Genomic DNA, 13559 nt, shown 5'->3' with positions numbered 1-13559 from the left:
CATGAAGGTTAAAAGGTTAGCAATCGAGGTATGTATTCAAATATCATAGGCTGTTCAAAAAAAACGAATCACCTATGGATCATGCTGACAATGCTGCTCTATATGAGGTGTACTTGAGGAACGTGTGATGCCCAAAAATGCCCTCACCTGGTACCTGGACGTTGGTCCTGGAGGGGTCTGAGCTCTCACCTGGTACCTGGACGTTGGTCCTGGAGGCGTCTGAGCTCTCACCTGGTACCTCGACGTTGGTCAAGGAGGGGTCTGAGCTCTCCTCTTCCTGGACCTTGTACACCAACATGTAGGCATTCCTAGAGCAGTGGTAGCCTTTACTGCACTTGGGTTTCCGCGCTTGGGTCTTCACGGTTTCAGCTAGCGAACAATAATGACCAGGAGAAGAGAACAAGACGTGTGAACATCTCAGTTCGCCATGGGCCAATAATATTTGATATTATACCATGGTCTGGGTGAATACTACTTTCTGATTGGCCGGCAGGTGTGCATTAAAACTGTATAATGCACATGAGTCTGAACTATCACTAACCAAATGTAATCTCCTTTTGATAACTAATGTAATAATAGCTTATGTACAATGTTTCACTTTCATTCACTGAGCCTCCCCTGAAACTGTTTGGAGCCCCCCCCCCCCCCCTGGGGAGGCCCGCCTCCCACTTTGAAAACCTCTGGACTAGAGCGATAACCTCCCGGGATTTCCCTAACATTTCCAAATCTGCCAGTGTATTTGACAGTGTATGTGATGAATAATGGCTGCAGATTAAACTTTATGGCGTCCAGCTTCCTGCCACTCACCGATGTCCTCCTCGATCCCCAGCTGCAGCTTCTTGCCCTCCATCTTCTCGATCTCCTCATCATTGAACTTGTACCAGTCGCTGGTGCGCGCGTCCTTCACATGGGCGATGTAGTGGCCTGAGTAGGCACTGACACCTCGATGGATCAGCACAGCGCTCAGTTCGTACACACACTTGTGGTCTGGGGAGGCAGCCCAAACACACACACACACACACACATATACAGTATATATAGAGTACGACAGGGATGACGTATTTTTGTAGGCTTAAGCAGAAATCGCCGCCATGTTGGTTCTTAGTGGCACAGACCTTATTTCACCTTATTCCTCATACCCACAGACTCTGTGGTTAACAGAAGTTTATGGGAGTGGTATTTTACTCATTTGTGTTCAGCAGGATAATCTTCACAAACACGGATCACTTTTATGACTTTTTAAATGTTTTCTGAAAACCGCATTTAAGAAAATGTTTGTTTCAAAAGTCATAAAAGTGATCCACGTCTGTAAAGATTATCCTGATGAACACAAATGACCACTCCCTTAAACGTGTTAACCACAGACCTCAATTCATGCATTTATATGAAATCCCCATTCAAAAAGCCCATTCACTTTCCCCCCTTGGAAGGACACCTATGTAAGAATGCTGTTCGTGGACTACAGCTCAGCATTCAACACCATAGTACCCTCCAGGCTGGTAAGCAAGCTCAAGGATCTGGGACTAAACACAGGAATGTGTGACTGGATCCTGGATTTCCTGACAGATCGCCGCCAGGTGGTGAGAGTGGGCAACCTCACCTCCTCCCCACTGACCATCAGCATAGGAGCGCCCCAGGGGTGCGTCTCCAGCCCCTTCTGGTATGACCTCTACACCCATGACTGCGTGGCGACCCAATCTTCGAACACCATCGTGAAGTTTGCAGACGACACAGCAGTCGTGGGGCTGATCTCGGGGAGCGACGAGACGGCCTACAGAGAGGAGGTGGGGGCCCTGGAACAATGGTGCCAGGACAACCACCTCTCTCTGAACGTCTCCAAGACCAAGGAGATCATTGTAGACTACAGGAGGAGGGGGGGGGAAGGCACACCCCCCCCAATCACCATCAACGGCACAGTGGTGGAAAGGGTGGACAGCTTCAAGTACCTGGGAGTCAACATCCACCAGGACCTGACATGCGCCGGTCACACCGCCACTGTTGTCAAAAAGGCCCAACAGCGAATACACGGACTCAGGCGCCTGAAGAAATTTGGGCTAAGGCCAGAAATCCTTAGGGACTTCTACAGAGGCACCATTGAAAGCCTGCTGACTGGCTGCTTCACCACCTGGTACGGGAACTGTACCACCATGGACCGCAGGGCACTACGAAGAGTGAGACGCGCGGCCCAGCATGTAACAGGATGTGAGCTGCCAGAACTGCAGGAACTATATAACCAGCGGTGCCTCAGGAGGTCCCTGAAGATCATCAAAGACACAAACCATCCCCACAACAGTCTGTTCTCCCTGTTACCCTCAGGGAGGAGATACAGGGTCCCAAAAGCACGCATAAATCGCTTGAGGGACAGTTTCTTCCCGCAGGCCACGAGACTCCTTAACATACACAAATAGTGTAGTAGCTGTACTGTACCGTACTGTAGCTGCTACCATTATGTATGTATAATGTTTAATTGTATGTTTAATTAGGTATATGCTATTTGCACCTGTACGTCAAATACGTCGAATTTAAAATGTTTAAGAATGTCTAAAGTATGCACATGACGTGCACCTATGTGCAGTGAATATGCCACTGTCTCTGACTTGTCTTATCACTCTACTGCCTTATTGCTTGTTGTGTCTCTTGTTGTTTTTGCACTCATATGCCCTGTTATATTTGTACTATGTTGTAAACGGAGTCCACAGCACAAGAATTTCACACGTGATACTTGTACCACGGAGTGACAATAAAAATCTTGAATCTTGAACCCTATGAACCAAAGTGCTACTTCCAGACTCAGACTTACTTTCCATGTGCATGTGACTTATATATTATTGAGCCTTCTGTTTGGACTACGCCACTCAAGTTGACACCCCTCCCCTACCCCCCATTGCTTATACCTTCTTTTCCATCCAGGAAGGGCCCCATGTCCAGCTGCTCTGGAAAACTGATGAAGGTGTTCAGCTTCTTCTTGTGGCCCGTTTGTCTGCAGAGGACATTTCAATGAAAAATATATATATAAATAATGCATTACTGCAAAAACCCTTTGTCCCATACAACCAAACACCACAAGTTCATTTGATCATTTATTGTCTTTCAGTAGAAACATATGGTGAAGAAATTGCTTGACTTGTTTGTTTCACAATACTATGATATAAAGCAGTTACTTATTAAAATCTCACACAACATGAAATCCGCAACGAATTAGGGAATATTATTTGTTTATATATTTATGTTTATATATTTAATATAATATATTACAGTTTTATCATACTTTTTATTACCACGCAGTTCAATGCCGTGAACGTCAATTTGATTACTTAACATTTTGCATCTTGGCAAATATTGTGATATATCAGTACAAAAAATATTTTTGGGGGATTTTCATGATAATCCGAATAAACTGTTCTTATCAGTTATGGGTTAACCCTTTCCCCGCCATTGACGCGATATCACATCAATCCGTGTTTTCACCGTCATGTGATAGAGGGATCTCTTGGCCATCTTATTGTCCCACAAAACCAGCTAGCAGAGAAAAGCAACCATCTCCCTTCAGGAGGAAGCTCCATAAAACAGCTCCAGCCTGGTGCCTCAAAGCTCGACGCGCTGTCACACAGACTATTGACAGTACCTCAAAGCTGAAGGATTTCTTTTTCACCAGACGCTGGAAAACATCCACAAATCACTTCTCCTCCTGTCAGGTAGATTAGTAATCTGGTTTGTGAGCCCTCACATTGTGTACATTTCAGCCGTCAGATACCTCCAGACATCGAGCACCGTCATTTTTAACCATGGACTGTAACCCAGTGTTCAGTACAGAGCAAGGGCTGACCTGTCGAAGACAAAGCGCATGAGCTGCAGGTTGAGGGTGTGGGGGAGGCTTTGCAGTTTGATCCTCCGGGTGGCGCTCTGTTTACTCTGACAACTCTCACAGAAGTAGCGGTTGTCCCCGTCCAGCTTCTCCTCCTGCAAGGTGGAAGATGTTGAGTTAACAGTGTACGCAGGACTCAAAACAAATTCACACTGAGGAGCACAATTTCTAGCATAGTATTTACTTTAACCTACATCCTATGCTAATGTTCTAGCATAGTATTTACTTTAACCTACATCCTAAGCTAATGCTTTTTCACCGCTGGACAGTGCACTGATTTGATGTTACTCAGTGCTTTGAGGCTTTCTGTGTAGAACTTTATAAAACCACACAAAAAGAAAACTGACTCTCTTTTTTCCCTTTTATCTAAGTTGATATCATAATATACATATTAGGTGGCACTTTTGCATTTTTATACATCCTTAAAAGCCATTTCCTGCATTCTATGGCCTTAAAATGCAAAAAAGGGAAAGCCTTGTTACCACCCAACCCTATCTGTCAGTTATCAATTCGAGCAATGTCTCCCAAGACAGTCTTGCACAGTGACTGTAATTGGCAAATAAAGTGATTCTGATAAACATAATGTTAACATTCCAAATATGAGTTGTTGGTATTGATGTACATGCATTCAATCAATGTGAGATGGACATTGAAGTGTTACCTTGAGGAACTCTGTGACGCACTCTGTCAGGTTCTTGTGGCCCTGGATGTTGAGCTCCAGCTCGTAGAATCGTGACGGTAGTGGAGAAGCTCGACCACACTGGTTACACCTGGGCCACATCAAAATCAAGACACAGATCGACCATTGCACTTTAGGAAAATTCATTTTTCAGGTCCAATATTGCAACTCAAGCATGCCCTGCCTGATCAAATCAAACCAAATATGTGTGATCTATGTATCGCCCCATAACTCTGATCACAATCCAAATCATGACTAATAAAAACAGAACCATTCGCCTTTCACAAAGCCATGCCTCATGAAAATAGCCGGCATCAGGCTTGCTCTGTTCACCCGACAAGAATACCTTTTCCATCGGCCTCAAGAATGGAAAGAAGTGTCTATTACCGTAATTAAATCTACGTTCACTTCTGACTGGCACATCATCTGATAAAGAGCTACATAGCCAGACAGCTTGACTTTATTAAAAAAAATGCCCCTAGGAAGAGAGAACACATCTGTCCGAGCAGCCAGAAAACTCCCCCAACCCCCCCGATTTTTTTTTATCCCCCATTAGTGCTAATTTAATTTATTTATCCTGGTTGCTACTCCACCCACTGCCGATCTGGGGAGAGCCGAAACTGGCTCCATGCTTCCTCCGAGACATGGGCAGTTAGCCAGCCGCTTCTTTTCACCTGACAGGGGAAGCTTCACCGGTAGGACATAGCACGTGGGAGGTGCACGCTATTCCAACCAGTTCCCCTCCCTCCGAACAGGCGCCCTTAACGACCAGAGGAGGACCGAACCACATTAGCAACCAGGATATTGCATGTTTTGGTGAGGGGTTCCTATATGAAGGAAACCCCCGGGAGGCACGGGGAGAACATGCAAACTCCACACAGAAAGGCCCTTTTGACGACCCCACCCGGATGGTGGGCACTCGAGGACATGCGGACGGGCACGCATTCCTTCAGCGTTCACAGCGTCCCAGGTGGGAATCGAACCCAGGACCTTCGAGCTGTGAGGCGACAGCGCTTACCACTGCACCACCGTACCCCCATAGAAAACTTTGTTTCTATATTTCAAATTATTGCATTCTCTGAAATGACCAACTCTAATCTCAAAGTAACTTGTAATGCATCCAGCAGAGACGCCGCCTTGAGATGAAAGGTCAGGTTGTAACTCTGCGAGGCTGAAGTTGGAGCATTAGGTGGTCTTACACAGTCACATAGGAGAACTGTCCACAGAACTGCTGCTGGATGACGTTCTGCAGGCTGGGGCTCTTCTGTTTGGACAGCGTGTCCTCCAGCAGAGACAGGAAGAGCTTGGAAAACTCCTGAGCATCCTGGAAATGTAAAAATCTGAACTCAGTGCTGAGAGTGAAGGAGGAGAGAAGGAGAAGGTGAGCTGGTCTACAGTCAGACATGGATTAAGTTTAGTCCTGGCACTTCAATGAGGACTAACTCAAACTGTTTTTTGTAAAGACAGTTTTGTGTGTTCTTCTTGCTGACTGGTGTGAAGGCTCCACGGATTGAAGGCCAGCTGGCCGCTGTCCATTGGGCTCTCTCTCCTTCCGGCTCCCAGCGCATCAGCGTGACGAGCCTTCAGCTCAGACCTATTTATTCTTTTGGTAGTAGCAAGTAGGGCTGCACGATATTGGAAAAAACTGACATTGCAATATTTTTTTAATCTGCGATATATATTGCGATATGAAAAAATACAGGAATTTTCACCAAAAGTCTTGGGTAGGTCTATCAAGCCTTGCTCATTTAAGAAGGTGGCCTAGTGGGTAACGTGCGTGGTTGACGTAGTAGGAAGTTAGTGTGTTTTTAGCCACAGACAGGGTGAGTTGCAGGATCCTAAGTGAGTAAAAGTACTATAGTTAGTAGGAAAAGAGCTTAGAACGTCACCGAGAGGGCATGCATTACTGTATGTTATCAGTTAATTTACCTTACTTGACATTGCATGCTCTGCGATGTGACTATTGCGCATGTGCACATTGCGATGACGATGCTGAAACGATATATTGTGCAGCCCTAGTAGCAAGAGTACTACTAGGAGATGTACCGACAGTGTTATTTAAACCAGGTGCTCTTAAAGTTTAAAAGGGACAGCTCACTCTAAAATCCCAAATACATATTTTTCCTCTCACCTGTAGTGCTATTTATCCATGTAGATTGTTTTGGCATAGTTGCCTGAATTTTGGAGATATTGGCTGTAGAGATTTCGGCCTTCTCTCCAATACAATGGAACTGGATGGCACTCGGCTTGTGGTGCTCAAAGCGCCAAAAAAATAAATTTGAAAAACTCAACAGCAATGTCTCTTTCCAGAAATCACAACCTGGTTACTCAAGATAATCCACAGACCTTGTTGTGAGCAGTTTCATGTAGGAACTATTTTCTAGCTAGTTCCAACATGAAACTAGCAGCAAATAGAGGAGCAGCTAGCTGCTCTAGCCGCTAGGGTGTAGTTCGGTCAAAAATAGCATAGTCCAGAAGTAACAGAATCAAGTTTCCATTGCCATGTTCTTGAATGTACAATTTTCATAATTTCTGACTCCTGGCTTCAGCTGTGATACCAGTCCTGTATTTCTAAATTGACTCTTTTGAAAATAAGTGACTAGGTTTCAATTAGGGATTTACCTGTTGCTGTCCCGTGTCCAGCCCCAATGCTTTGACTAGCCCCGACGGGTCGATGTACCTTCTGTTGCTGTTCTGCAGGAGTGCAAACAGATACTGGAGATGCTCACAGATGGACTGGGGTTCGTAGTCTGAAATACATAGAGGAGTCTGAGATTGCAAAATTGAGACATTGCCAAGACATTCAAGATTCAAGTTTATTATTTGTCCCAGAAGGGCAATTGGCAATATTTTTGCATTACTCAATACTCACTTTTATGTATACAAATAGTCTGAAGGCTTCAAGCAGATGCATTTTTAAAGACTTCCGGAATAGTTAAGTGAATTTGGCTAAAGTCCCTTTTAGATTGGCTCAACAACCCAGTAATAGCCACAAACTACCGGCTCTTTCACGCGATATAAATACCATACCAGCTGAAAACTGTACATTTTGCACCCTGATGACATCAGTGCTTCCCAGAGGCTGAAATCCGACTTTCTTAAAGGTGAATCACTTTAAATTGTCTTTACATTGTGTCCAATGGAAGCCAAATGACGGAATATGCCAAAAAAAAAAAAGCGCCTCTCGGATCAGATTACTTTCCAGCATTTACTGAACCAGCGTCAAGTCAGCCAGGATGTAAAAGTAGGTCTTCCACTTTAGGGCTTTCAGAATAAAATCCTTAAGCTTAATTTTTGAGTAATGCTTTACAGCCACAGTTTCATTCCATAATGCAATCTTAACATCACAAGTATTGTGATTGGAAGGTTTCTGTTTCATTCGTTGAAATACTTGACCGTAGACCGCAGTATGTGCGCCTCCAAAACTGTGTCTCTGAGAAAATAACGAGCAGCACGGGGGCTCCACAAGGAACTGTTTTTTCCCCTTGCTTTTTTACTCTTTATAAATCTGATTTATGTTACAACTCAGACAGCTGTTTTCTCCACAAATTCTTGGACGACTCGGCAGTTGTTGGATGTATTGAGGGGGGGCGGGAGGGGGAGTACAGTGTGTGTGTGTGTGTGTGTGGGGGGGGGGGGGGGGGGAGTACAGGGCCACAATTGACGACTTTGTGGTCTGGTGCAAAGAAAACCACCTACAGCTCAACACCTCAAAGACCAAAGAGATGGTGGTGGACTGTGGGCGAAAGAGGCCCAAACCAGTCCCTGTGCACATCCAGGGGACAGAGGTGGAGCTTGTCTCCAACTACAAGTATCTTGGAGTCCAGCTGGACAACAAGCTGGGCTGGTCTGCCCACATGGAGGCGCTGTATAAAAAAGGTCAAAGCCGACTGTATTTTTTAAGAAGGCTGAGATCTTTTAACATCTGCAGGCCCCTACTGTGTTCTTTCTACCAGTCGGTGGTGCGTGATTTCTAACCCCACATAGGATAAGCAATAACCACGCCCTGTGGCGCCGGGATTGGCCAGGAGCATTGAAGCTTGGGACTAAAGCACCTGGGGTTTTTCATCTTTTAAAATAAAGATGTTTAAAAAACTATTGCTTGTTACATTTTCAGTGCTGTACCTTTTCTCTGGGTAAGAATTGAGCTTGAAATTAACGATATGATACATTATATTATATGAGCTATGAACGTGAACACAACACCGTTTATATTATTGCATGTTTTTGTAGATTGTGTAGCCTACATTGTGTAGATTACAATTATTATGCTTATTATTGTTATTACTATGCTAAGGAAGGTAAGTGACCATAATTCATTTCAATGTCCGCTCTCGAAATCGCTGTCCGTTCTCAAGAGCTATTCAGTTGGTTCATGAAATCGCTGGGCTGCGTGCCCTCCAGTGTTGCTCCTGGCCAATCCCGGCGCCACAGGGCGTGGTTATTGCTTATCCTATGTGGGGTTAGAAATCACGCGTCGGTGGTGGCCAGTGCTCTGTTCTTTGGGGTGGTGTGCTGGGGGGAGGGTGCTCGCTCAGCTGACAAGAACAGAGTCAATCAACTCATCCGGAAGGCGAGCTCCACCTCTGGGACTGAGCTGGAGCAAATCCAGCAGGTGGCAGAGCGGAGAATGCTCTCCAAACTCCACTCCATCATGAGAAATTCTGCTCACCCACTCTATGCCCTGGAGGTGGTTCGGCTGAGCACCTTCAGTCATAGGCTGATCCCACCCAAGTGCAGGACTGAACGTTACAGGAAGTCTTTCCTGTTAGCTGCCATCAGGTTGTTTAATCAACACATCAAATAATGTCTTTATATGCTGTGCATATATGCACTTCCCTGCACTTTAGATATTCGTGTGTGTGTGTGTGTGTGTGTGTGTGTGTGTGTGTGTGTGTGTGTGTGTGTGCGTGCGTGCGTGTTTGCTGTTTATATTGTATTTTATCTTGTTGGCCAGCGGCGCCTGTTCTTTATCTAGATACTTGTAAGTCACTTTATGCAAAATTTTTGCACTTTAGTATTATTATTATCAGTATTTTGCTGCCTTTTTTTCTTTTCTTAGTACTTGACAGTACTTTTTGTGTGTCTTGCTACATGTTCCAATGTCCTCATGTTTTCCTGTTTTTGTCCTGACATGTTGAATGTAGCTGCATTACGTGACACATGAATTTCCTGCAAAGGATCAATAAAGTATCTATCTATCTATCTACTTTTTTTTCTCCAAAGGTGAGAATTTGAATGCCTTTTATTTCCGACAGTAAATCGCGATATTTCCATTGCTAGTCTGGCTTAACTGTCGCTGTTTTGACACAGCCCAAATATTACTGTCGGGTGTTGCGTTTCAGAAAGCTAGTTAAAAAAAAAATCTATGACGTTACATTGATTATCGTCCCTGACCATATCGTGGCGCTGCCACAGTTCATGTATTGGAGACAATACAAAATCTGTCTGCGACATGCAGACTTAACCCATTGATACCTGATGCAGCATTTGCGTGTATATCCCTAATTTGTGTGTGTATCCCTTTAAGACTGTAAACCTCGTGACGCGGTTCGCAGTCTTAAAGGTATACACACACAAATGCTGCATCAGGTATCAATGGGTTAAACCAGTGGAATAATGGAAAAATATAAAGTGTCCCTAATCTTCACTTTTCTTTACCTGAATCCAAGTTGTGCTCCTGGGCTCGTGAATTATGGCACAGGTAGAGGCTCCTGCGCAGCTCCAGGTTGTGGAACCACACTTGCAGGAACGTGTTGACGTAACATGTTGCACCCAAGTTGGTCAGGCCCACAAATGTGTTCTAAGAAAGAAAGAAATCAACCACCTCTTTTCAAACTCTTCCAACTCTGGCCTGATGTGTGACTTCTATGGTCTTCAGCAGTCCATCAAGAATCAACATCAGGTGTGTCAGATGAAAAAATACCTTGTCTCGGCGCTCTGAATTTGGGTCATCGATACTGTGGAAAGCGTTTTCATCTATCTCGCCCAGCCACGCCTGTTCGCCAATACCTACAAGACAGTTGGGGTTCCCTTTGCAATTCCTCCTGCAAAAGCAAAATATCTTCATTAACCTTTTGATTCTGTTAGCTCCAGTTACCTACAGTAAACTCAATAAAAAAAAAAATGCGTTTAAAGATGCCTTTCTTAAAAAATGGACTCAAGAAGAACGTTTATGAATCTAGGAACCACTTTACATACATACAGACAGATCATCACATACATAAATCAATCATCAAACAACATTTAATTCGTTAAAACATTAACACACTGCTCTCTACCACCCACCGTGGTATAATATGAGTGGAAGAGCACTGTGTTAATAGCAGGCAAACCACATAAAAGTTGAAATCGTGTAACTATGGGTGTTGTTTCGTGAAGTGGATGCATGCCGAATTGAAAAGTCAAAGTGGTTCATTTCAGTTGGTCAATCGTCTTCAGGAATGTTGTACGAGTTATGTACGTTTGCCGATAAGCAAAGAAACATGAGACGTTCAGACTTTTGAATGGAGTTATGTCAGGTTACACAGGAGACCTCAAGCGACCCGTTCACCGTTTTAGCTTCTGTTGCTACAGACAGTGACAGTTGTTCAAAGTGCGTGCTAGCCGACAGATGAGAGCACAATTTTGGGGTAGCATTACTTTCGCAATAGATGGGTGTTATTAAATAAGAATGTGCACAACGTACCTGCAGGCTCCTCTCTTGCAGGCCGGTACATTGACGCGGTATGCTATCTCAATGTGTTCCCGACTGATGTCCTCTGGTCTCACCGTTTCTGCCCAACGCCAAGCTGCTTTCTCCAGCTGTAAACGGGGCGCCATAATCCTAGGACACAACCACAATCAAATATGGGTACACGGCAAAGATAGCTATCTAACGTAATGCTACGTGATGCAGCCAGCGGCCTAGCCCAACTGTTGACAATGCTAATGTAACATTAGCCGGCTAACGCAAAACGTTATGTGATTGTCAACCTAACCTTAGCTATGTGTAGCTAACCTAGCCACTAGCCAGCTGTTTACTAACATTGGCTTACTAACGCAAGCGAGACGAACACGACACAAGTCCCTAAAGGGGCCAGTCACTTGATTGCATTATTCCCCGTCAGTTAGTGGAATAACGACACATAAAACGTTGAAATCCATATAAAATGACATTTGCACAGTAACGTAGCTACGTCAGAACTGACAACTCAGTTCAGCGGCAACGTTAGCTAGCTAGCAATGTAGCCTAACCGGCAAGCTAAGCTATGCTAGCAAGTCATTTCATTCGTGCATTTAGCTAGCACTACATCACGAGTTTATTTGGTTAAAGTGGAATATAGTCCGACCTTTATGCGTGCAGCTGCGTCAGCAAAATGTGTTTTTCATATTTTTACATTTTATTCGTGGTTTATTTTAGATTTAGCGCCCTTGCGTCAGTTTATAAATAAATTATTTCTTCGCTCAAAAGCAACACGACGTCAACTGGTGACGTAGGTGACGTCTCCTGGAGCGTGGAAAGGATGCTGCCTTCAGGTTCTGTCGGAATTATAGCCAGTTTGTCAATCCATGGATGCACTCCTGCAGACGGTTTCTTACTATTATAATGGATTTGCATAATCAAGTTGTTCCTGCATTTTAAAGCATTTTTTAGCAAGTAGCAATGTCATACTCATACAATCAATAGTTATAGGAACGAATCAGCGTGACATCACAACAACAACAAATCCCTGAGAAATGCGGAAGCCCGCAGCAGTTAACTACCGTAGTATGAGTTGTGCCAAACAAATGTTAATATCTCAAACGCGCTACATGACAACAACAAAACAACTTTCCCTGCAACATTCTAAAACGGTTTCATCTTGTTGCGAATCATTGGTGTAAACTGGACATTACAGTAGCCTGCCCTACCAGAACCTCCCATCACAGGGACAGCTTCTACCCAAGCACCCAACTGCTATCCACCTCTTCAATGAGACCCAAAAGCCCCCCAAAATCATGGACATTATCTCACAGACACTTTACTTGACACCTTACATGGACTTTTACATGGTCATTTTACATGGACTTATTACATTTACATGGACTCTACTATTATGTCACTTTAAAGGTCTGTCACTTTATAATTTATAATTTGAAGATTTCTTTCTGTCTGCTCCATGTTTTGTATCGCTGTATACGGCACAAACACAAATTCCTCGTTTTGTAACATGTTTACTTACTATGGCTATTCAAATCATCTTGAATCTTGAATAACCCACAGAAATGTAGCACGTATAACATCGCTCTGTGCTGTTTACGAGGTGACTTTGAACGCAGCATGTGGTCTGACTGCTCAAGTTAACCTCGCGTCACCAGGCTCTAGTTCAAGTGAACAGTGAATGGACGAGGCCCCGCCCCCTGGTCCTGAAGAGAGCTGCTGTCTCGCTGAAGGAGCTGGGTTCATCTCCGGAGATAACCTCAGTAACACCTCCAGACCGCTGCCCAGGTAAAAACTACCTTTATTACACTTTTGTCACTCGTTAACTCATGTTGTTGACATGTTTAACTGTAGCATATAGCCAGCCCTTGTTTAGAATTATCCATACTCATTGTTTTATAGTAGGCTACACTGTTTAAAACTTTGACTGAACCGTTGATGGCAGGGAGATAAACTCATGAGTGGCTGCCTGTGCAAGTTACATTCCGTTCTCTCGGTATCCCAAATTCCTTTTAGTACTGTGGCAGTTTAATTTGTGATTAATGTTAGATTGCGACAAATATATCCATAGCCTACTCGATTAAATATCACTCCTGGTGAATTGAGAAATTAAAACTCTTGCTAGGGCAATTATGTAGAGACTGAAGGGAAAACTGTCGCCTATGGATTCAGAAAAGGTCTTGAGTTACTTTTATAAGGTGTAGGCTAATCCTGTGGGAAAGTAGGCTATTGCAACATTATTGAATGGAATTTGTCTCAAAGAGAGGACTCGTGATAGGCCACATTATTTTTCTTTTAATAGGCTAGACTACATTTCAAATTATTAATATTTT

General features: G+C 44.0%; 1 protein-coding gene across 6 annotated transcripts in view; it reads right to left on the bottom strand.

Annotated features, from left to right (window-relative positions):
- usp48 (ubiquitin specific peptidase 48) overlaps positions 1 to 12007 on the bottom strand; it is a 28658-nt gene extending 16651 nt beyond the window's left edge. For 4 of the 6 annotated variants that reach the window (XR_014553761.1, XM_083660794.1, XM_083660795.1 and 1 more), the window contains exons 1-11: positions 11876 to 12007; positions 11233 to 11370; positions 10471 to 10591; positions 10206 to 10347; positions 7167 to 7294; positions 5744 to 5868; positions 4527 to 4635; positions 3827 to 3960; positions 2895 to 2980; positions 808 to 987; positions 148 to 369 (exon numbers count right to left, since the gene is read on the bottom strand). Coding sequence is in view for 5 of the 6 variants with exons in the window: in XM_083660794.1 (XP_083516920.1) it covers positions 148 to 369; positions 808 to 987; positions 2895 to 2980; positions 3827 to 3960; positions 4527 to 4635; positions 5744 to 5868; positions 7167 to 7294; positions 10206 to 10347; positions 10471 to 10591; positions 11233 to 11366 (1381 nt within the window). In the remaining variant the exon portion in view is untranslated. The remainder of the gene's footprint in view (positions 1 to 147; positions 370 to 807; positions 988 to 2894; positions 2981 to 3826; positions 3961 to 4526; positions 4636 to 5743; positions 5869 to 7166; positions 7295 to 10205; positions 10348 to 10470; positions 10592 to 11232; positions 11371 to 11875) is intronic. The other 2 variants (XM_083660797.1, XM_083660798.1) reach the window with 1 other exon arrangement.
- Positions 12008 to 13559: the final 1552 nt, after the last annotated feature.

Source organism: Poromitra crassiceps, assembly GCF_964638095.1.
Source record: "Poromitra crassiceps genome assembly, chromosome: 25".
Classification (NCBI taxonomy): Eukaryota; Metazoa; Chordata; class Actinopteri; order Beryciformes; family Melamphaidae; genus Poromitra; species Poromitra crassiceps.
This window is presented reverse-complemented; position numbering and strand designations above follow the sequence as displayed.